The sequence below is a fragment of the Zootoca vivipara genome, chromosome 16, assembly GCF_963506605.1.
Source record: "Zootoca vivipara chromosome 16, rZooViv1.1, whole genome shotgun sequence".
Taxonomy (NCBI): domain Eukaryota; kingdom Metazoa; phylum Chordata; class Lepidosauria; order Squamata; family Lacertidae; genus Zootoca; species Zootoca vivipara.
The window spans coordinates 1,936,054-1,957,416 of record NC_083291.1 but is presented as its reverse complement, the minus strand read 5'-3'; the positions used below and the strand labels follow the sequence as shown (position 1 = coordinate 1,957,416).

Genomic DNA, 21,363 nt, shown 5'->3' with positions numbered 1-21,363 from the left:
GAACAAACAACCCCCAGTATAACAGTTAATTTCCAGAGATGCTGTGGGTCAAAATCTCCCTAGAGCACACATTCTCGGGTTGGAAAGCTCTGCCTGTTGAATTCCAAAGGTGCCGAAGTGCTGCGGTTACTTGTGTGCTCAGATGTACTCTTTTCTCTATCCTTGCAGGTTCTTCGAGGACTGAACTCTGGTGCTGAAGGGGCAGACATGGCCAAGAGGGCGCCCTGAGCAAAATGTGGTGCCCAGCCCAAAATATTTTTTATTTTCACAATAATTCCTTTTGGTACAGTTGCTTTTTTTCTTTCTGGGGAAAAAAGGTGCCGGTACCCACCTGAGGGCCATTGTGTGCATGGCAAGAAGGAGCAGGGCGGAGAGAGAGTGGCTGGCAAGAAAAAGAAGAGGCTACGACTGACGGGCAGAGCAAGAAAGAAAAACAACAACCCAAGAGGGAATAAGTGGGGCTGACAGTCATTCTGAACCTGTGGGAGAAGTAGGCAAAGCACAGCAGCTGCTCTCGTGATGGAGCTGGATTTCTCCTTCTCCTTTTTCTCCTCAGACACTACGGTGGGTGCCTGGCTTACTCTGTTCTCTCCCCCCTCCCAGGCACCCTTTCCACTACCACCCCGGCTGCTGTTTGCTTCTCAGTTCCGCCAGAGTTGCTCGGGGGGGGGGGGAGACGATGGCATGGATCAACCTTTCAGTCCCTGAAGCCGCTCAAAAACTGAGAGGCACGGAGGAGGCGCCCCCAGGCTCCCGCTCCCCGTGCGAAGCTCCGGAGGCATATGGGGAGCGCGAGCCTGGGGCCGCCACGCTGTGCCTCTCAGCTGTTCAGGCGGCCCCAGGCCAGCGCTCCTCGCGCGCCTCCGGAGAGCTGCCTGAAGCCACTCAACAGCAGAGGCGCACAGAGGTAGACACCAGCGTTTGGCGCCCCTGATGGCCAGGCGCCCTGGCGCCTCGCGCCACCCAGCCTGGGCCTAGGGAGGGCCCTGGGGGGGGGAGGTGTCATGCCACCATTTGCAGCATTGGTAGGAGGAAGCAGCAGTGTGGTGGGGAGGCAAAACCAGGAGATTGTAGTTCACCATATGTCCTGCCGCTCTCCGATTTGAAAAATCAAGGTGACAGTACTGTGTACTGTTGAGTACGGCCAGAAAAAAAAGCACTGGGTCGTCTCGATATTGTTATTTTGTGCCCCCTGTGCACTTGAACTGTCCACATTGCTCTATATCTGGCACTGCTCAGGGCTAAATGTTCACTGTTCGTGCACTGAAAGGGGAACAAAGCTGCTGTAAAGTTAAAAAGTTTATGCTGTAGCATTTTAACCATCCTTAAAAGATGAATTCCCCACATAGCCAAGAGACTGGGTTCCGGTTAGAGAAATGTGACTATTTGAAATTAATTGAAAAAGGATTTATTTTGTTTCAGCATACAAAATAACTAAGTAATCCCCCCCCCCAAAGGACACCACTTACCAGCTTTTATTCTACCAGAATTTTGTGGAAAACACTCTTCACTTTCAACACACAAATGCAGCTGAAATGTGTTTATTCCATCCTCATTCTCACCAAACTAGAGAACTAACATTTTATAAGGGTGACTGATGAACTACATGCAAGTCAGAGTTAAGAGTCTACTGTAATTGCAGTAATATTCCCTTTACATAGTTAACCCCTCCACCCCCACAAATTCTGTACACCAGCTACTATTTTTGTGGCTCCAAGGACTTATTTTGCCAGGTTTTTATAAAAAACAAAAACAAAATAAAAAGTGATTTGTCCAATATATACTCAAATGTTATGCGGGTCTGTGCTCCTTCCAACAACCTCTTAAAGAGTTTTTGCCACAAAATTTAGCTAGAAAAGTCAAAATGGACCAAAAAAGCACACACTTTTTTGTGTTCAACTGAAATGAAACATGTCGAATGTGCACTATTAAAAAAAGTGAAAGATAGCCTTTTCAAACGTTTCATATAAAAATGTTAACAAAAGTGTAAAAAATACCCCACTCAGACACCCCCTCCACACTCCAACATCACATCATATGCTTGATGTCAAGAGATTTCAAAAACCTCCCACTCCAACAATTGCACATTAATTAACATGTGGACTTAAAAAAGAACGTAACGCTTCAAGTATGTTTCATGCCAATCATCAATAAGAGTCATAACATTACTGAAGAAAAAGTACACTTGTTCTTTCGGAAGCCTGAGAAAGACTTTCCATAGATTATGGTCAAACAACATTTTAATTTAAAAAAACAAGGACACCCACCCAAACATACACACATACAAAAAAGAGGGGAAAAAAGGAAACAATTTCTTTGGACTTAAAGAAACAAGAGTTAAGAATTCCCATTTGATTATGAAGAAATACCCCTAAGTAGGAACCTAATTTTACATTAACGCACAAAACCCTGCGCATGGAATGTTGACACTCACAGATGCTTCTACAGGTGGACTCCGTGGCAATAGCTGGCACCTGGCAAACAGACAGACACTGGGAATACGGTGGCTTCTCAAACACAGGCTTTTTTCTTTTCTTTTCTTTTTTTTAAGGCTGACAGATCCTTTGGACCCAGAAGTATTTCTTAAGCAACATCTTTCATATGAGAGTAAAAACCGAAATCCTAACTTGAATGGCTTCTTCCAGTAAGCGTCTCTTCCCCAGGGTTTCTGATTAGTTCAATCAAAGTAATATTTTTAACCGAAAAGAAATCTTTCTGAAAATTAGGATGGTCAGGGATATATTTTCCCCCAGCCGGAACTCAGTTCTGGCCCCTCTCAGGTGGGTGCCACTGGCATTCGAAGAGAACATGGTGAGTTCTGGCACCTTTTTTCCTAGAAAAAGAGCACTGAAGGTGGCAGAATGTTTAGCCAATTCAGAACCTTTTAGGGAGCAATCCTAAGCTCCTGAAGAGGGCGACAGAGGGTCCTTTGAATGTTGTGGACCTCCGCTCTCTGCCAGCGGAGTGGGAGGTCTGGAGAAGGTGGAGGAGCTTTGCCATTGGGGGCCTCCTTATTGCAGCGATTGAGGATAAAAGGGGGAAAATTGTGGATCTGCCAGATCTAAGCTCACCTGTTCCACTGACATGACCCCAAGGAGGGAGGAAAGAGACATCAACTCTGGAGCCGACATCTCATTTTCCCTGCTATCGAAACCAAGGGGAAGGGGAAAAAGTGTGTAGTGGAGTAGCAGAGCTGGGGGGGGGCAACCAATGTGCCCTTGGGGTTTCAGAAAGTACATGAGTAGACGAGCTTAAAAAGCCCAGGACACCCATTTTTGCAGCCTTCTAAAGAGCATCGGTAACTCATCTACCAGAAGTCATGTCTTTATTTAGCGTTAACTCGATTCTGACCAAACTATGCCTCCTAGGGCAAAATATGCATCAGGAGGTTTGGGTAGAATCGAGTCTACTGCAATAGACTAAACATATTGCAGGAGAATCGAATTTACTGCAAAAGGCTAAACATATTGCAGTAAATGAGCCACCATACTCTCCAGAGGGCCGTGAAAATATGTGTCTCAGGCTTTTTAGCTCTGTCTACCCATGTACTATCTGAAACCCAAGGGGCAAGCGCATTGGTTGCCAGGTGTGAAATATATTGGCATTATTTCAGCTTTCCTACTCCACTAGCGGGAGGGCTGCTGCCTACCTTCTGCCCTGGCTGGTGCAGGCCTGGCAGGCATTACGGTAGGAAGTGGCAGTTCTTCCGCTCTCCCCACCAGCCAACCAACCAACCAACCATAGGATGCTCTGTTAGCCAACTGAAAATGTTTTCCCTTAACTGCACAGCAGATTATTATTATTATTTTGAAAAATATATATTTAATACAAGTACTTACAAAAACTGTGGATGACAGGTGCCGTCTTAGAAAAGGCATCCCCCTCTACTTTTCAATTACAGAAGGAAATGTGTCTTCTAAGATGATGCCTACAGCGATATATGCATGAATCTTCTAAAAATAAGGAAAGTAGACTTCTATCTTCAGAAGTATTGTTTATTCACATGCAAACTTCTGCAGGTGTAATTGATTAATCAATTAAAATTAACATGATTAATCAACTATTTTTTTTAATTGGGTTGACAGCCCTACGATCAATGAATGTTACTTAACAAGTACTGAAATTCTGAAAGTTTCCCATCCTGTCATTGTCTAACTGCCTAAATGAAAATGTTTTAATTGATCGGGTAGAACAAGAGGCAAAACCGAAATCTAAAGTAAACAGATTATAATATACTGTATGAACAAAGAACCAAATTTATGCCTCTATTTTTAGTAACAGAAAGAATGAACTGCACCCCATGGCAGTTGAGTGCTGGAACTCCTAAGTAATAAATAGCTCCAAATTAAGGACTTTCTACAACATTTCCATAGAAAACGGGACTAGTTCTCTTCTTTTTTTATGGCAAAATTCTAGAGTGCTTCCACTTTTGTAGGTATCTAATAACACATTAAAACATACACAAAGATGTTGATGGAAAAAATGCTGGATTTAGGATAGTATACAATAACACTTCTTTCCTTTTAATGAACGTCCTACCGGTTTACTGACTAAGGCTAGAAAGCAAATCGTGGTTCTATTTGGCGCATTTTCTACTGTGGTCCAAGGTCAACACACGAGGATATCTTGGGGGGCGGGGGGCATTCTGCTACGGCAGACTGAACAGTAAAAAAAAGGAGAGACTTTTTTTTGCCATCCCCGCTCCCCAACTTGGCATCTCGTTTTGGGGGGACTGCAAAAACGGAAACAAGACAACGGGGCTTTTAAACTACTCAAGGGGATACCCAAAGGTCAGGAAACAGTGGCGTCCAAAACAGGCGCAAGGTCAGAAGGTGGCGCTGGATCAAAGGAGAGAATACACAGGACACAAGGACTTGTAACATCTGGCAGAGTCCTTCCCTCAAGGACTTCAGAATATGCGTATGCAATAATAAATAGATCAGTTATGTAATAAGGCAGTGTGTTGAACATGCATTCGTCTTGTGGCCTGGGACACCACATAGAGAGATACATGATACCATACACATTCATTAAGTGTTTTTTTTTTTCAAGGCTATCCAGGCTAACTCTTCCAGAGCATCATTTCCTTGGCGAGAAGAGCGAATCCTCTGAGGCTTGTCACATTTCTTCTCCTTTATCAAGAGATGACAACTGGCTTTAAACAAAAAAATAAAGCTGAAGAGAGTTGGTTGGTTTCGTTTGTTTGCTGCCATTTTGGTTGCATCACTCTGAATGTTTTATTTCTTTTTTTAAAAAAGAGAGAGCACAGTTTCCGATGCAGCCAGCTGCCGTGTGCTCAGGATGCGCCAGCCGTTTCCAGGTAACTCTGTAACTTCCTAACTGTGGTTTTGTCCAGTGAGCAAAGGTCAAAGTCAAAGGTTGTGTTTGTGATATGAAAATGTCCCGTTTCTTCTATGAGGTTTACAATCTGCCGTTAAAAAGAGAGAGATAAAATGTTACGTTTGAATTTAAAACTCTGCTCCTTTCACAGAAAGGGATGGAGAACCTGTGCCCTTTCCACATGTTATTTGCAGGGTTTCCCAAACTTTTGTCTCCAGCTGTCTTTGGACTACAACTCCCATCATCCCTAGGTAGCAGGACCAGTGGTCAAGGATGATGGGAATTGTAGTCCAAAACCGGCTGGAGGCCCAAGTTTGGGAAACCCTGTGTTATTGGATTCCAGGTCCCACCAGCGGCATAAAGCATGGCCAGTGGTCAGGGATGGTGGTAGCTGGAGTTCAGCAACATTCAGAAGGTACCAGGTCCCCCACTCTTGCCTTCTTGTTCAGGGAGTTGTGCCATGCAAAAACACCTTCTAAATCTCCTGTAAGATCTTTGGGCAAGATCCACCTCCAGAGACTCCACCATGCATTACAACATTTTAGAAAGACAAAGGAACTCCTTTCCGCCCCCCAATCAAGATCTTCTTCATTAGAAAAAATTTCTGGCTGACATCCCTATTGGTTTATCTTCTGATTTTGCAAAACGGCATTGTGAATTGACGGGCTTTGCTGATAAGTTTTCTTTCATGCCTATTGTTTGTGTGTGTTCCTTCTGCTGTCGTGGAAAAACTAAAAAGCCCTTAAACTACGCGTAATATTTTTGTATGTCATCTAAGCAGTGGCGGCGGTGGGAAGAACGGTGCAAGCAAAAATTGCATCCTTAAAATAACTGATTACAACAAGTGATCCTATCTTTTGTAAAACACTTTTAGGTTGTTTACAATCAAACGATATATAAATAAATTTTACAAAATAAATAGAATGATGTTTTCCTATCTGCCTTCCTGGAGATTGCCAATATTAGAACCATTGGTAGCTCTGGCACAGAAGAGTCTGCTCTGACTGTATTCCAGCATCTCATCCAGAGGTTTCCTTCAGCCCTATTAATTACCTGAAATCTTTTTTAATTGTAGTTGGGAGGGCCTGAATTTTGCAAAGCATGCACTCTGCCAGTGAGCTGAGGCAACCGATAATGTATGCTTGCTTTACAATCAACATACATTTATAGTAGTCCAGTTAGTTTTGGGGCAGGGAACGTACCTGTCTACATTTTACAGCCATCATTGTATGGCAAGAAATTGATCCCTCTTCTTCCTACAGACATCTGCAACCTACTTTAGGTTTGCCTTTGACTCCCTCTTCTATGAGCTGAACTATCCAAAGTGGACTTTTGATTTATTTCAAAAGGCCAACATTCAACATTGCTCATTTACAGTTGACCAAGAAAATCCATTCAGACTGCAACATTAACTCCCATTACTGCATCAAACTGCCAGGTCTGTTGAGTTCCATTATAAAAGTTGAGCTGAAACTCTGCCTTGTGTCCCTGCCACATTTTGAATTATTTCAGCAGATGGAGTTTTCCTGTTTTAAGTAGAGAGGAAGTTTCTTATTTCAAAATTCAGTTAATATAAAGTAACTGCACGGACTGCATATCACCTAAAAGATGGAGCACTGAAGCCAGTGACATGAGAAATGGATCAATATAATCAAAGGAAAAGCATCTTTCGGTCATAGTTCATCCTTCAGGTGCTATAAGCAATCAAACTTCCCTTGGATTTGACCTAGACCAGGAACCCCCAAACTCGGCCCAATTCCCATCATCTCTGTTAGCTAGGGGTGATGGGATGGGAGTTGTAGTCCCAAAACATCTGGAGGGCCGAGTTTGGGGGTGCCTGGTCTAGACTAATGCAAACTAGTGGAAACATAAGGAAACTCCAAGACTGTTAATTAAAATGGTGTTCCTCAGTATCAATCCCTCCAGCTCCATTGAGACATAACATCCATTTTTTATTTCTGCACTCCACTCCACCCCTTTGCAATCATGTCCCTCCTTTCATTTTGTAGCTCACCAAATCAACAAAATTAAACTAGATAACATAATTAAGGGTATTAAGTGGTCAGTAACCAATTAAGGCACCTAATGTTTTTTTAGCTGTCCCCTCTCACATGCTCATTTGCTTCTGGCAAGGAACAAAGCATGCACAGGAAGAATGGTAGCCAACAGTTGTGTCTGTGATTTGCAAAGCTAGGCCCACCAAGAAGGGAAGATACGTCTGTACTAGGAGGCCAGAATCTGAGCTAAAAACTAAAACTTGTAGAAGGAGAATTGTGAACCAAAATGTGGAGGGACTATTCTAAGCAACTGCTTTGAGAAACGCCTTTCAGTTTTTATAGGCAATGGAATCTAGAGCTGTGACTGACCATATAGAAAAATCTGGAGATAGACGACACTTTGGTCTTAACAGACTCAAAATGGACTGGGAGGTGCTTTAGACAATGAAGAAAGGGCTTCCTCTTTCATTTTGAAGCCTTTCTTTGTCTTGCTGCTTGGTGGCAGTCAGGAATTCAACCGATTAAGCTTTTTCTGGTATGAAAATACAGTTATGGAAAAAGCCAAATCTGTTATGACTTGTGTGTAGCTGCTGATTTTCTTCTGAGCCCTCTACCCAATCCATAAAAGAGGAAGCAAATAGAACATAAAACGAAGCATATCCAAATTTGAGCCCCTGCTTCTGGGTCTGGTGGAATGCCCAATCACCACATAATGTACAGCACCCGGAAAATCCTGTTGGCAACCCTGGGGCACGAGGGCATAGAAGACACAGGTGCTGTGGTAAAAGGGAGGAACAGGAGCATATGCGGAGGCATCTCTAATGTGGCAGCTGATCCAAATACAATGGGTAGCAATGGTTCAATGGGTAAGCCCTTTTATCTCTTGCTGATCTAGAGGCACACATGGGATGTGATGACTGGAAACAATCCAGTATCAAGCTAATACACAGCGCCAACCATATACACATTGCTACAAGTCAGCTGAAAACAGCCACCTGTTCACTCTTACAGCCCTGGCATGTATGACAACTTTGGACACAACACTCAATGGCTAACAGGGAAATAGCCCGTGTTATCTTTCCAAGAGTTAAAAATGCAATCTTAATGTATGTTTCACTTAGCCCCGAGTCGAGCAGTTCACGAAGAATTTCAGAAAAACTTGCAGAAGCACCCCCCTGCCCCCAAGAGAACTATATTTGATATGCTTCCCTGTGATACTGTGCCAAAAAGGGGGGCCTTCCATTAACTGCCACGATAATAAATTTCAGGAATTCAAAAGCAGTTAGGAAGTGTTAACAGATGCATTTTAAAGCAATGCAGTGCTCTTAAAAGAAACGAGAAATAAAATCTCATTTGTTGATCGCTATCTACACTTTCTAAGCTCCCAGCTAAGAGCAACATGAACATTTGAACCCGATTCTTCATCCGGGCCGCTGGGAAATGCAGCCTCAGTGTCAAAGCCCCCTGGTGCGTCTGAGTGAGATGACCCCCCTCCGTTTTAATGGGGGCACAGAATACATCAAGATATAGCCAGGAAAGCTTTAGGGGAATTCTTGACCGCCTGCCAAGGCGATTCAGGTTAATGCTTTTAATATCAGCACTCACATTCTTAATCTATTGAAAAACACTTGGAGGGGGGAAGACTTAAGATTATAACTGTCAAGACTTCAGATTTACCAGAGTTGCAAAACAGAACATTAAAATACTTTAAACTTAGACCCAGGATGCAAGAAGTTTTATTTGTTCTTGAGTGTGCTCTACTTCGTTTTAATGTACAGTTGTTTACACACAGTCATTCTCCATCAATTTCATTGCCATCTATCATGCTGCAGCAATCGAAATGCCTTTGGGGAAGAATGTCTGTTTGAAGGGTTGGGCTTTAGCTAATGGCAAAGATTTCATTTTAACCTTTAAGAAAGGTTTGAAAGGATTTGGAATTCTCCATGTCCAAAAAGACGACCTTAAAAGCTATTATTTATTGTTATGCGTTGCAGTTCATTTCTTGTGGTATGGTAAAGGTTTTAAAACCGGCTACACAAAAACCCAAACAACTCTTATTTTAATCTTTACAACCTGCTAATGAAATGTTTGGCTGAGAGTGCCCAGGGCCACCCAGTGAGCTAAGGTCCCGGGCAGGATTGGATCCCAGTCTGCTGCACACAAATTCAACAGCAAACTATTCCACTGGGATCAGGTCACCTAAAGTTAGGGATCAAAACCCACACTTTATGTATCAAAACCATTAATGTAGCTTTACTGTGACATCCTGGTGAATAAGCAGTGATCCTTCATTCTATTTCCCTTAGGACGGATCCACTGACAGCCATAGTTTCAAATGAAAGACACCGTTGAACAATCACCCGTATATACTCGAGTATAAGCCGACCCGAATATAAGCCGAGGCACCTAAATTTACCACACAAAAAAATGGGGAACCTATTGACTCGGGTATAAGCCTAGGGTGCGAAACACTGGGTCCAGATAGGGGCTAATAAGAAAATAAGAAAATAAAAGGATCCTCTGCTTGTGGCTACACCCTTCGCCCCCACAGCAAGGACAGAGAGGCGGCAGGAGAAGAGACAGCAGCAGCTGGCACAGCCACCGCCTCCCCGAGGCACACCATCCCCACCTGCGTCTGCTCTTGCTCTAACCGCCGCAGTCTTGGGCGGAGTCGGGTGGGGGAGGCGCGTGTGGGCGGAGAGAGGGAGAGAGAGAGCAACCTGTCCGGCTCTCTTTCTTCCCCCGATGCCAAGACTCTTCTGATGGAGCGGGGGCAAAGGGCTGGGCGCATGAGGCAGAGGGAGCAAGCAGAGCTGCACAGATGTTTGCGGCGCCGTCAGCAAACTACCCCAAACAGGTGGCAGCAGCTGCAGCCGCAAGCAGGCGATCCTGTCGCCGTACGGATGGTGCACGCATGGGCCATACGTAAGGGCGCTGTGCATGCACCATATGGTTGGTTTGTCCCACCCTGGGTACCGTTCATGCTTTGTTTGCCCCTGCCTCTCTCGAGTATAAGCTGAGGGGGGCTTTTTCAGCATTAAAAATGTGCTGAAAACCTCGGTTTATATACGAGTCTATACGGTAATTTATATGTTCAGTATGAAATGCAGGTTCCTAAACAGATTATGAGCCACTTCGCACATTATTATTTTTTAGACACACAGAAGATCTACATCTAAAAGAAATGTAAATTGTGAATGTGATTAAACTAGTGCAGGCATCCCCAAACTGCGGCCCTTCAGATGGTTTTGGCCTACAACTCCCATGATCCCTAGGTAAGAGACCAGTGGTCAAGGATGATGGGAATTGTAGTCCAAAACATCTGGAGGGCCGAAGTTTGGGGATGCCTGAAAACAAACTGATCATGCACCTTCATTTGTTGGAGCTCGAATTGGTTGTGGCTCCCTGCTGAGCGTACCTGGGTGTGTTACTCTATAATGTGTGGAATAAGTACTAAATTGGAGGGGGGAGACCCTCACTGCAAAATTATCTCTTAACAACTGACTCTTTGTAAACAAAACGTAAAAAGAAGATTGCTTTTTTCCTATTCAGAGTACAAAATACATGCTATCAGCTTAATTTACAAATTGCAACTGTATATATAGATAAAAATTCTTGCTAGCAAAATACACGTAACCAGTTCGTTACAAGTCATTTTTTTTTGCTACGTTTTTCTGGCCACTAATGTCCACAATTAAGACAAATTTGGGGAGATCTGAAACGGCGTGCACAGAGGTGTGTGTGTACATGCACACAAATCTCCAAACTTCTGGGGAATCAGTTCTCGATTACAAAGAGTAAATTTCATTACAAAAAGAAACCTTTGATGCAACTGAATTGACTACTAGTACTATTTTTTTTTTAAAAAAAACAACCTGAAATTATTTGGGGCGATATCCAACTGAATTACATTCAGCGTATGCACTCTGGAATCAATGGACTTAAGCTACTTAAAGTCCACTGATTTTAACAGGTCTGCTCAGAATATGACTTAGCTAGGTATCGCTCAAGGCTTGACAGTTTCTGCACTTGAATCTTCCTGTGGTAGCACACAAGTCGCAGAAGAAAAGTTGAGTTCTGATACTAAATGGCTAACACATTCAAAGCTTGTTGTTGTTTAGTCATTTAGTCGTGTCCGACTCTTCGTGACCCCATGGACCATAGCACGCCAGGCATTCAAAGCTACAACATGCAAACTCAAGTATAGCTGGAAAATACAGAAGACTGAATTCAGCGTTACAAACTGAAATTTGTAATGCTCGGGATGCATTAAAAATCTGTTGAAGTTTGCCATCGCCAGGAACACTTAAAGAAATATCCCCTAAGAAGGCATGTCCCCCCCCCCAGAGAAAACAGTGCCTGTAGTTAGAAAATCTTGCAACATGCTACTTACTTAGCACATATGTCACAACTGTGGATGGATTATCAAATGATACTAGAAGATCAGAGCTGTGTTCTCAACTTTGGCAAGTACTATGCTTAGCACAGAAAGCAGACCTCTCACCTGTTGCAGTACATGTCTTTCCCTTAGTGTCATTAACCTTCTGTGAAGCTCAACTAGTTCATCAAGATATGCCTGGAAACAAACCATTCAAAAACAAACAAAAAACGAACATTTTGTTAAAAAACAACAACAATATTTGTATTCTGGTGTGTAGACAAATATTTATATTCCAGGACAGCAAACCAATGGAAATACAGTCGACTCGCAACTTTGTGTATAGTCAGAACAAGCTCAGAACCAAACTGGTGTGATAATCCCTACTTTTTCCAAGATGGTGCACTGAGTGGGCTTTGCCAGCCAGCTCCACAAGGTGGAGAATTTTTAAGCTCACCGACTTGCTCTGGGAGGTCCTCTTGCAAGCTCTGGAGGCTCTTGTGAGGAGAGCCTCCCAGAGCCTGGCGAGCAAGGCAGAGAGCATTTAAGCTCTCCACCTTACATGCATTAGATTCGTGCATTTTCAGCTGGCTTCTTGCCAAGAGAGTAAAACTGCGACGGGACAAGTTTAATGTGTGCAAGTTGCAATGAATTAAGTACAGTGGTACCTTGGTTTACAAACTTAATCTGTTCCGGAAGTCTGTTCTTAAACCAAAACGTTCTTATACCAAGGCATGCTTTCCCATACATAGCAGCAGGGGACTCAATTTACACTCAACAGGAAGCGAAACATGTTCTTATTCCAAGGCAAAGTTCACAGACCAAAACATCTACTTCTGGGTTTGCAGCGTTGTTAATCCAAGTTGTTCATAAACTAAGCTGTTTTTAAACCAAGGTACCACTGTATGTCATAAAACACAGTGATATACAATAAAGCCACCACACTAACAATAATGTAAGGTAAAGGGACCCCTGACCATTAGGTCCAGTCGTGACCAACTCTGGGGTTGCGGCGCTCATCCTGCATTATCGGCCGAGGTTTCTGTTTCTGGCGAACCAGAGCAGCACACGGAAACGCCGTTTACCTTCCCGCTGGAGCGGTACCTATTTATCTACTTGCACTTTGACGTGCTTTTGAACTGCTAGGTTGGCAGGAGCTGGGACCGAGCAACAGGAGCTCACCCCATTGCGGGGATTCGAACCGCCGACCTTCTGATCGGCAAGCCGACCTTCTGATCGGCGCTGTGGGTTAAACCACAGAGCCACCTGCGTCCCTAACAATAATGTAGCTAACTGCTAAAAGCACTCAGCAAGATATGGGCAAATTAAAAGTCATCTTAACCTGTTGTGAACAAATTGTAAGGTTGAATGTGCTCTTAGGAAGCACATTTCAGAACCACAGTGCTATGGCCAAACACCCCCTTTCTTTTGTTGTTACATAGCACACTTCTGGTGCGTTGGGCACTTGGAGAAGACCTTCAGCAGAAGATCTCGAAACACAGGCACTCTGGTGTGCAAAAAGATGCTCCTTCACATATTTGGATTCTAAGCCTTTTAGGGTTTATAAGATTACCTGTACCTTGAACTGGACCTGAAATTGAACTATTCGACTTCACTTCATTTAAGAGAACAATATATACATAATAGGGTCATGTAATTAAAATGTAGAATAAACTGTGCAATATAGGGATAGTAAAATATTGAGTAATTAAAAAAACTTCATTAAGGCATGTGCCAACCAATTTTTTTTATATACTGAAAGATCCAATACTTTTTACAGATTTAAGAAATATTATGAAGCATGATTCAAATATTGTTTCTTTTAATTTACCTTATCGCAATCACCATTCTTAATCTGTTTATCAGATTTACTCTGCTTTATAGGACTCTTCACTTCTAGAATCTAGAAAATAAGAGTAAATATTTAAGGGCATCATAGGGCCAGGACTGAGGGTCACTAGAAATTCCACAACCCAATATCTTAATGGTTTAAGGATGTTCAGCAGCTAATTTATCTAACCTACATATTTTTTCTGTGAACCGCCCTGAGATCTTAGGATGAAGGGCAGTATATAAATTTCATAAATAAAATAAAATAATTAAAGCCTGGTGCTCCTTCAAAGCATGCAGCCCTCTTCAAGAAGATAGCGTACAATTGCAGAGTTAGCTTGCACTGTCCAAATGATGCAATTGGAAGCAAAAACCCTAAACCTAACTCAACATTTTCTGTTCTCAAAGGCCAGTTTGAAGCAGACTTATATGAAGTGCATGTGTACACATTTTAAAGCTCTTGACCACATGTACATCCCAGGGATTATCACAGTTGGTGATACTTTTATATTTTTATAGCCTGGTCAGAAATCATGGTAGCCGGATGCAGAACTTTACGAGCAGTTTTATTATTAGTGATTTGTATAATAATTGCATCACAGCAAATTTCTGAAGATTGTCCGTATGACCACAGTGCTAGCATTTAACTCTTCACCAAATTAACAGTTGTCATTAGAGAAAAAAGCGGCTGCACGCCTTCTCGTATATGTTTCAATAATATTACCAAGCATGTGTCACAGTATCATAAAGTGGGAAGGGACCCAAGGGTCATCTAGTCCAACCCCCTGCAATGTGGGAATCTCAGCTAAAGCACACACGCCCATGATGTATAAGACAGAAGTAATAGTTTCTCTCTGTTTTTGTCACAAGGGATACTCTCTCTGTTTTACACTGATCAAATGGTTCCCAAGGCAGACGGACAAGAGAAAAGCTATCCACTGGGGAAATGAAGTGATTGTGGCTGCAGCAGTCATGCTACAAAACAGTACCTGGTTACTGTTGGCTTTTAATAAAGGTGGGGGTTCATGGCGGAGGGGTGAAGATGCTGAACTGCTGTCGCTGTCACTTCCATCGCTTAGACTAACCCTGAGAAGGGAAAGGGAAAGGAATAATAAATTTATTAAGATGTGCAACATAAAGGAAATTTCCCATGGCTTATAACTGACATCATAGCCCTAACAATTGGCTTTCAAAAAGCAAGTTTGCAGGAGAAGTTGAAAAGTAAGTGGTAGCAATGTTAGCAGATTAGGAACCAAAAGCCCAAATAAGAGAAACCCAAGTAAGATCGATGCTTTCCAACTTTCAATAACTTGATGATCCCAAAGGTGAACCCAACTCTTTTATGTTTCTGAACACATTCTGAATAAAAAGTCTGCAAAACTGCAATATTCACCTGCAGTTTTCTTGAAATGATATCTTAATTATAAAAAAATTCCTTCAGTAGCACCTTAAAATTTTTTTATTTTACTTCGATCCAGACCAACACGGCTACCTACCTGTAACCAGAATCTTAATTATACATAGCTAAAACTGCTTCTGATAGTCAAGGTGAACTATCAACATGTGATGCAATGTGGCCATCAGTACCAAACAACTACTACTACTAGTAGTAGTAGTAGTAGAAGTAGTATAAAATACACTCTGATCATGATACCAACTTCTGGAAAATAGGGTTCCCCACCTATTTTGGAGCAGAACATTATCTACAGCACTCCAATAGCAAATCTAAAAAATAAGAGCCACTCAGAATTTTCCAACTTGCTTGAAATTTTAAATGTTGCGTTGTATACAAGTTGTAATTACTTGCAAGTTCTTGATATTCTAAGGCTGAATTTTCACAGGTCAGAAATAAACACCCCTTTCCCCCAGGGAAGTCCTGCTGTCTGGTTCCTCTGCTACGTCTTCACCCCAGGTATTCCTATTTAAATGTATTTTCGTCAAAATCTATATGGGTTTGTGCTAACCCACCAGGGCATCCATTTGATTTCTCGAATTCTCAACCATGCTTAGTAGGCAGGCGTTCTTGCTTTCAAGCTAATGTTGGAAGTTGTAATGCTATGGTCCAATAAACTACACACACACACACACACACACACACACACACACACACAATGTTGAGAGTTGAGGCCTGACTACATATGACATACTCATTAAGAGAGTAAGGTAAAGGTAAAGGGACCCCTGACCATTACGTCCAGTCGTGACCAACTCGGGTTGCGCGCCTATCTCGCATTATTGGCCGAGGGAGCCGGCGTATAGCTTCCAGGTCATGTGGCCAGCATGACAAAGCCGCTTCTGGCGAACCAGAGCAGCACATGGAAATGCCATTTACCTTCCCGCTGTAGCGGTTCCTATTTATCTACTTGCATTTTTGATGTGCTTTCGAACTGCTAGGTTGGCAGGAGCTGGGACCGAGCAACGGGAGCTCACCCCGTCACAGGGATTCGAACCGCCGACCTTCTGATCAGCAAGCCCTAGGCTCAGTGGTTTAACCCACAGCGCCACCTGGGTCCCTCAAGAGTAGCATATCTCAAAACAGAAGACAGGTGCTTCTTCAACTTTCCCTCCACTTAAACTTCTTTATTTTATTAAGAATAATTATACTTGACATACACAAAAAAGTCTTCAGAGTAGCTTCATCTCCTTTTACTCTACCCTATAATGCAGCTCAGCACTGATTATAGGGCACCTTATTACCCCTCTCAAACACCCTCATCTAATCATACAGGCAGAAGGGTTATAGCTTTTCAATATGTATCTCAAAATGAAACCAACATAGAGGGCTGGAGGATGGTCATAAGGCATGACTATTTTCTTCGCAGTTTAGATGTTGCCATTTGCGTAGACACACAATGACACTGAAGAAGACAGGCAGCGCTGTGTTCACAACAAATGGCATGGCAGGAGAATGGCATGTCCCTTTCAACACGGCTTCCATGTCTCTTCCCCGCATCGTGTGGGAGGACACAAAAGTACAGCCCCATTTCAGAAGCAAGATCAGGAATAATCATTTTACTCAAGGCTAAGGAGAAATATACCATGCCTATATGACTATGTTGCGTGAAAAGGAGCTCGATGTTTTGAACGCCTGTGTGTCAGAGAAATGCTGCTGGGATCCTGACAGCATCCTGAAACACATCTGTAAAATTCAATATACATTCACTTCATCTTCCCCATGAACAAGCCTTCAAATATAACACAAGAGCAGAAATGTTTGGAAAACCATCCATACATGTTTCATCCAGGGCTTTTTTCCCCCAGCCGCAACTCACTGGAACTCAGTTCCGGCCCCTCTCAGCTTGGCGCCATTGCCATTGTAAGAGAACAAGGGAGGCATTCAGGGTGAGTTCCTCCACCTCTTTTTCTAGAAAAATAGCACTGCTTTCATCTGTTGTGTAATGACGCTTATTGCCAGGTTGGGTGCCATTGTGGGATGGCGGCAACGTCTCCCCTGGATCCGGTAGTTGTTCTGGAGGCGAGGAAATTCCCCGCTTTGGGTTCACTCAGATTCAGGAAGTGGACTGCTACTTGCCTGTCTACATGGCCAATAGCAGGTGGGCACTTTGCTTAAAGAAGGGAGATTTCAAGGGGGGTGAAAAGGGGGTGGTAGGCCAAATAAGTTTTGGAGCCTCTGTTCTATGCAATGCTACAGCATTTAATCAAAAAGCCCCCCCCCCCCCGGTCTGAAAACCCAACCTCCCTACAACTTCATGTGTTTGAAAGGCAGTACTCAAAAATAAACACCCCCCCCCCAGTTCGTATGTTGTAAAAAAGTGTTCTGCTTCTTTTTTATGGGCAGGTTCTGCCTCCTGTACTGTTCCCCTTCATAACAACCCCAATTTCTTAGATAATTCCTCTGCATTTTGTGTTTCCTTTCCCCACGTGGACTTTTGTTTCTGTCTATCTTCTCTCTGCATTTAAAAGCAGAGTTTCCTGCCTTTGACACAAGCCTGGCGCATTCAAATTGTCTGGAATGTATTTATTTTATTGCAACCCTCACCTGCGGCCCCTGCTTCCTACATGAGTATTTACAGGTCTCTCCATCTCAGAGTCATTGTCATTCTCATCTGCTTCGTCAGATTCATCTTCATTATCATCAGAATGCAGATCTTTCATTATAGACCTCAAAGGACCTGGCAGACGAAAACAAAAGGGAACACAAATCAGCCTCGGGAGTTCACATTCAACTCTGCCTATTGTTCAGCTTTTCAACAAAACAAGTCCTAACACAGTTTTTAAGATGAGGGCAATGAAGACTAGGACATTAAAGGAAAGACATAATGCACAGGGGGGCTTATGCAGCAAGCGCTTAAACAAAAGCAAATTTATTCAAAGACCAGTTGACTTAAAACAGGATTATTTCTGCCAACAATGAGATTTATGTTTAAGTGTTTGCAGAATTAGTCTTGGAATGTTAAGTAAAGCAAGTTGGCTTTCTGAACAACAGAATAGAGATTAAAAACAAAAAAACAAAACCCAAAAGGTTATTATTTGGGCATCCTATACCTGACAAGATCTAAGAGACACTACTAGTAATAGTACATTTTGTTAGGTTAATCCGTGTATTGAAAGTCATAGTCTAATAAATCATTGTGATTGCAACTTGTTCTGGCCAAGGCATTCATTGTCTGCCTGTTTTTGATCTACTTAGATTTAGCTGTCTTCTTTATTCGAAGGTCAATGTCAGGTCAAGCAAGCTCTTTGCTAGCCTTCATATGTATAAAGTGTGTCTATGCCCCAGAAACAGAGGCCTATCTTTTTCATGGAAGTGAACAGAAATGCTAAGCCTGCTTCCTGAGCGAGAAAAGTTTTAGACCTAGGTTCTCAAAATTTTGAATTTTGAATATTTTTATTATATTATTATTATTACACAAAAGAATATAGACTTTGGCGTATCTGAAAAACAGTAGCTCTTTTTAATAATTATTTTTATTAGAAGTTTCAATCATACAATTTCCACAAATAAACACCCGCCAATAAAATAATACATCGACTTACCTTCTTGAAGTTTCCAATTTTTACCACATATTCTATTACAACCAATCAATTTCCCCTCCTCAAACCTAATTGTATTGCCTCAAACCTAATTACAGTTGTACCTTTGAAGTCGAACGAAATCCGTTCCGGAGGTCTGTTCGACATCCAAAATGTTTGGAAACCAAAGCGTGGCTTCTGATTGGTTGCAGGAAGCTCCTGCAGCCAATCAGAAGCCCCATCGGACGTTTGGGTTCCAAGGAACGTTTGCAAACCGGAACACTCACTTCCGAGTTTGCGGTGTTCGGGAGCCAAGGTACAACTATATACTGTTGAATTTACATTAATCCTGCTAGCGTTTCCACTTGCTTAGAATTATTTCCCAGATACTCCACAGAAACTTTCCAGGATCTCTTTATTTATTAAATTTATATTTCACCCTTCCTCCCAAAGGAGACCAGGCTGGCTCCCAAGAGAGTTCTTCTTGGGGGGAAAAGAGGTGGAGGGAAAGAGCTGAGTTCCATTTTTCAAATATAAAATCTGAAAATAAATAGTTCACCCAGTGACTAACGGAGCGGTAAAATCCAAGGAACTTGTGGCAATTTGAAGACCAACGCATTTCATTATGGCACATAATAGCCAATTTGTTTGGGAGCCAAGGCGTTCAGCTTCCAAGGTACGACTGTATTTTCAACGACTAATATTGAACTTTGAAAATAGAACATTCTGTATTGGCAAGATTCAGTTTTAAAGGTTCCTAACCCAAAAGGATAGTATTTGTTGGGTTCTTTCATTCCTGATGTAAACTAAGCAAAAGACACTAGAAATGCTGTTCCCAGCTACAATATTGGTTTAATATTAATACTAAACAGACAGACAAACAAAAACCCAGCCTGTTCCCCCCTCCCTCAGTTGTCTCAATGGACATCCATCATAGTCATGGTTTTGAAACATGATTTTTTCTTTTTAAAAATAAACATGATTTTTTTTAAAAAAAAATCAAAAAATCTGGTTTTTAAAGCTAAGTTAATTTAACTAGCAACCTGGATTCCAGGCAATTGCACCACCATATCAGTCTACAAATCTTATGGGGACAATGCTGATGAAATTGTTTGTGACGCTGTAATGTATCACTGCACAATGTACAGATCTTGATATACTCCCTTTTAAACAGGGACCTGCTAGCAAAGGAAGTAATATGAATAGGCTTCTTACAACCACTACAAACAAAAATATACATTTGAGGAAACTTACAAATCCACAAAAAAAGAGCTAAGTGTTTCTTGGAAAGGGATCGAATATCACTTTTAATATTTCCTGTATTTAAAGCAGCTTGTTAATAAAATACACATTGTGCCATTTATAATAAAAACAGCTCAACGGGAACTCTCTCAGCTATTTACATGTACACTGCTTAGGGCAGGGGTCTCCTGGCAGATATAAATTCTGACTTTCTTAGAACTGAATAGTGTTTAACTCCAAAGCCAAAGTCAATAAAGTCTAAGAAATCTCTTTGTCGTAGTCTTTAAAAATTAAATTTTGGTGGCTGAAAGAAGTCTTATTGGTTTAGGCTTACTGGTAATCTTCAGGTTGCAAAAGGAAGAGAGCAACAAGTCTTTGGGGTGTTGTTCGTAGAAGAGCTTCTGTTTTTCCCAAAGAAAACTATTGGTTGTGTGCAAATGACATGAGAAACCATGGTTTATTGCAGGCATCCCCAAACTTCGGCCCTCCAGATGTTTTGGACTTCAATTCCCATCAGCCCTGACCACTGGTCCTGTTAGCTAGGGATCATGGGAGTTGTAGGCCAAAACATCTGGAGGGCCGCAGTTTGGGGGTGCCTGGTTTATTGTGACCAAATATGCCTCGGCAACCCTCAGACTTGTTTGCTTCCCCCTCTCCATCTCCAGTTAGGCAGAAGCTGTTGTTTTCTGTTTTTGATCAAGTGCACCATTCAATCTGATCCAGAAGGCTGAAGGGAACCCACGGAACAGATTTAGGGGTCACGTGGGGAGAGGAAGTTCTGTTGCACAGCCCAAGGTCACTGTGCTAGCCAAAGCGCTCCACCGGATACTGCTCACAATAAAAGGTAAAGGAATGCAGCCTTGAAATGCCATATGCTCCACTGCCTGGCTTTCATGCCATGGTCAAGTGCGCTCTCTTTATCGGTACCTTGTTGTCGACTGTTCTGAGACGGCGTGAAACTCGAGCTGGAGCTGGAGCTTGAACTGGCAGGACTGGGTTGCTCAGACTTCAGGGAAGAATTGCGGGAGGGGCGGAGAAAGCACACAAGCAAAACATGAACACAAAAGATTGGTACATTCATTTGTGCCGCCCTCCCCAAACCCTTAAATAATTAACAATTTACTTTGCAGAAAGAGTCTCAAATGAGATCTGCAGCCGCGTGGCCTCCCCTGCGGGCAAAGCTTTTCTTCCTATGCCAATGTGTTGAGAAATGCAAAGTGTTAAACGGTTTTGAAAACAATGGGCACACTGTTCAAGATGGAAGAGCTATAGGCAGATTAGAAACTCACAGAAGTAAATGGACACAGAGCTCGTAAGAATAAGAAATACATGTATTTCTCAGGCAGCAGGGCAGGCTTCAAAACTGCAGGTGTGTCAAAAGGGAAATGGTAGCAATGGCTAAAGCAAGCACAGCACACGCTTTTATGGCAATGTGCATAATAAACACTTAATCCCCCCAGCTTCCAATCAGCTCTGTAATAAACTTAGATTTATTCAAAACGAAGATGACCTAACAGTATTAGGAGACTTGTTCAGGCTTCTGCCAGCTGTTCAGGCTCTTTTGGAGGGAGCAGCTAGAGGATGGGAAGAGAAAAGGAGCAC

General features: G+C 42.5%; 1 protein-coding gene across 5 annotated transcripts in view; it reads right to left on the bottom strand.

Moving 5' to 3' along the window:
- Positions 1–1,525: 1,525 nt before the first annotated feature.
- MLLT3 (MLLT3 super elongation complex subunit) overlaps positions 1,526–21,363 on the bottom strand; it is a 101,602-nt gene continuing 81,764 nt past the window's right edge. For 2 of the 5 annotated variants that reach the window (XM_035097431.2, XM_035097432.2), the window contains exons 7-12: positions 20,689–20,767; positions 17,546–17,678; positions 14,535–14,631; positions 13,547–13,618; positions 11,842–11,913; positions 1,526–5,428 (exon numbers count right to left, since the gene is read on the bottom strand). In XM_035097431.2, coding sequence (XP_034953322.1) covers positions 5,297–5,428; positions 11,842–11,913; positions 13,547–13,618; positions 14,535–14,631; positions 17,546–17,678; positions 20,689–20,767 — 585 coding nt within the window. In that variant the 3' untranslated portion in view covers positions 1,526–5,296. Of the gene's footprint in view, positions 5,429–11,730; positions 11,914–13,546; positions 13,619–14,534; positions 14,632–17,545; positions 17,679–20,688; positions 20,768–21,363 lie in introns of all 5 variants that reach the window. The other 3 variants (XM_060269012.1, XM_060269013.1, XM_060269010.1) reach the window with 3 other exon arrangements.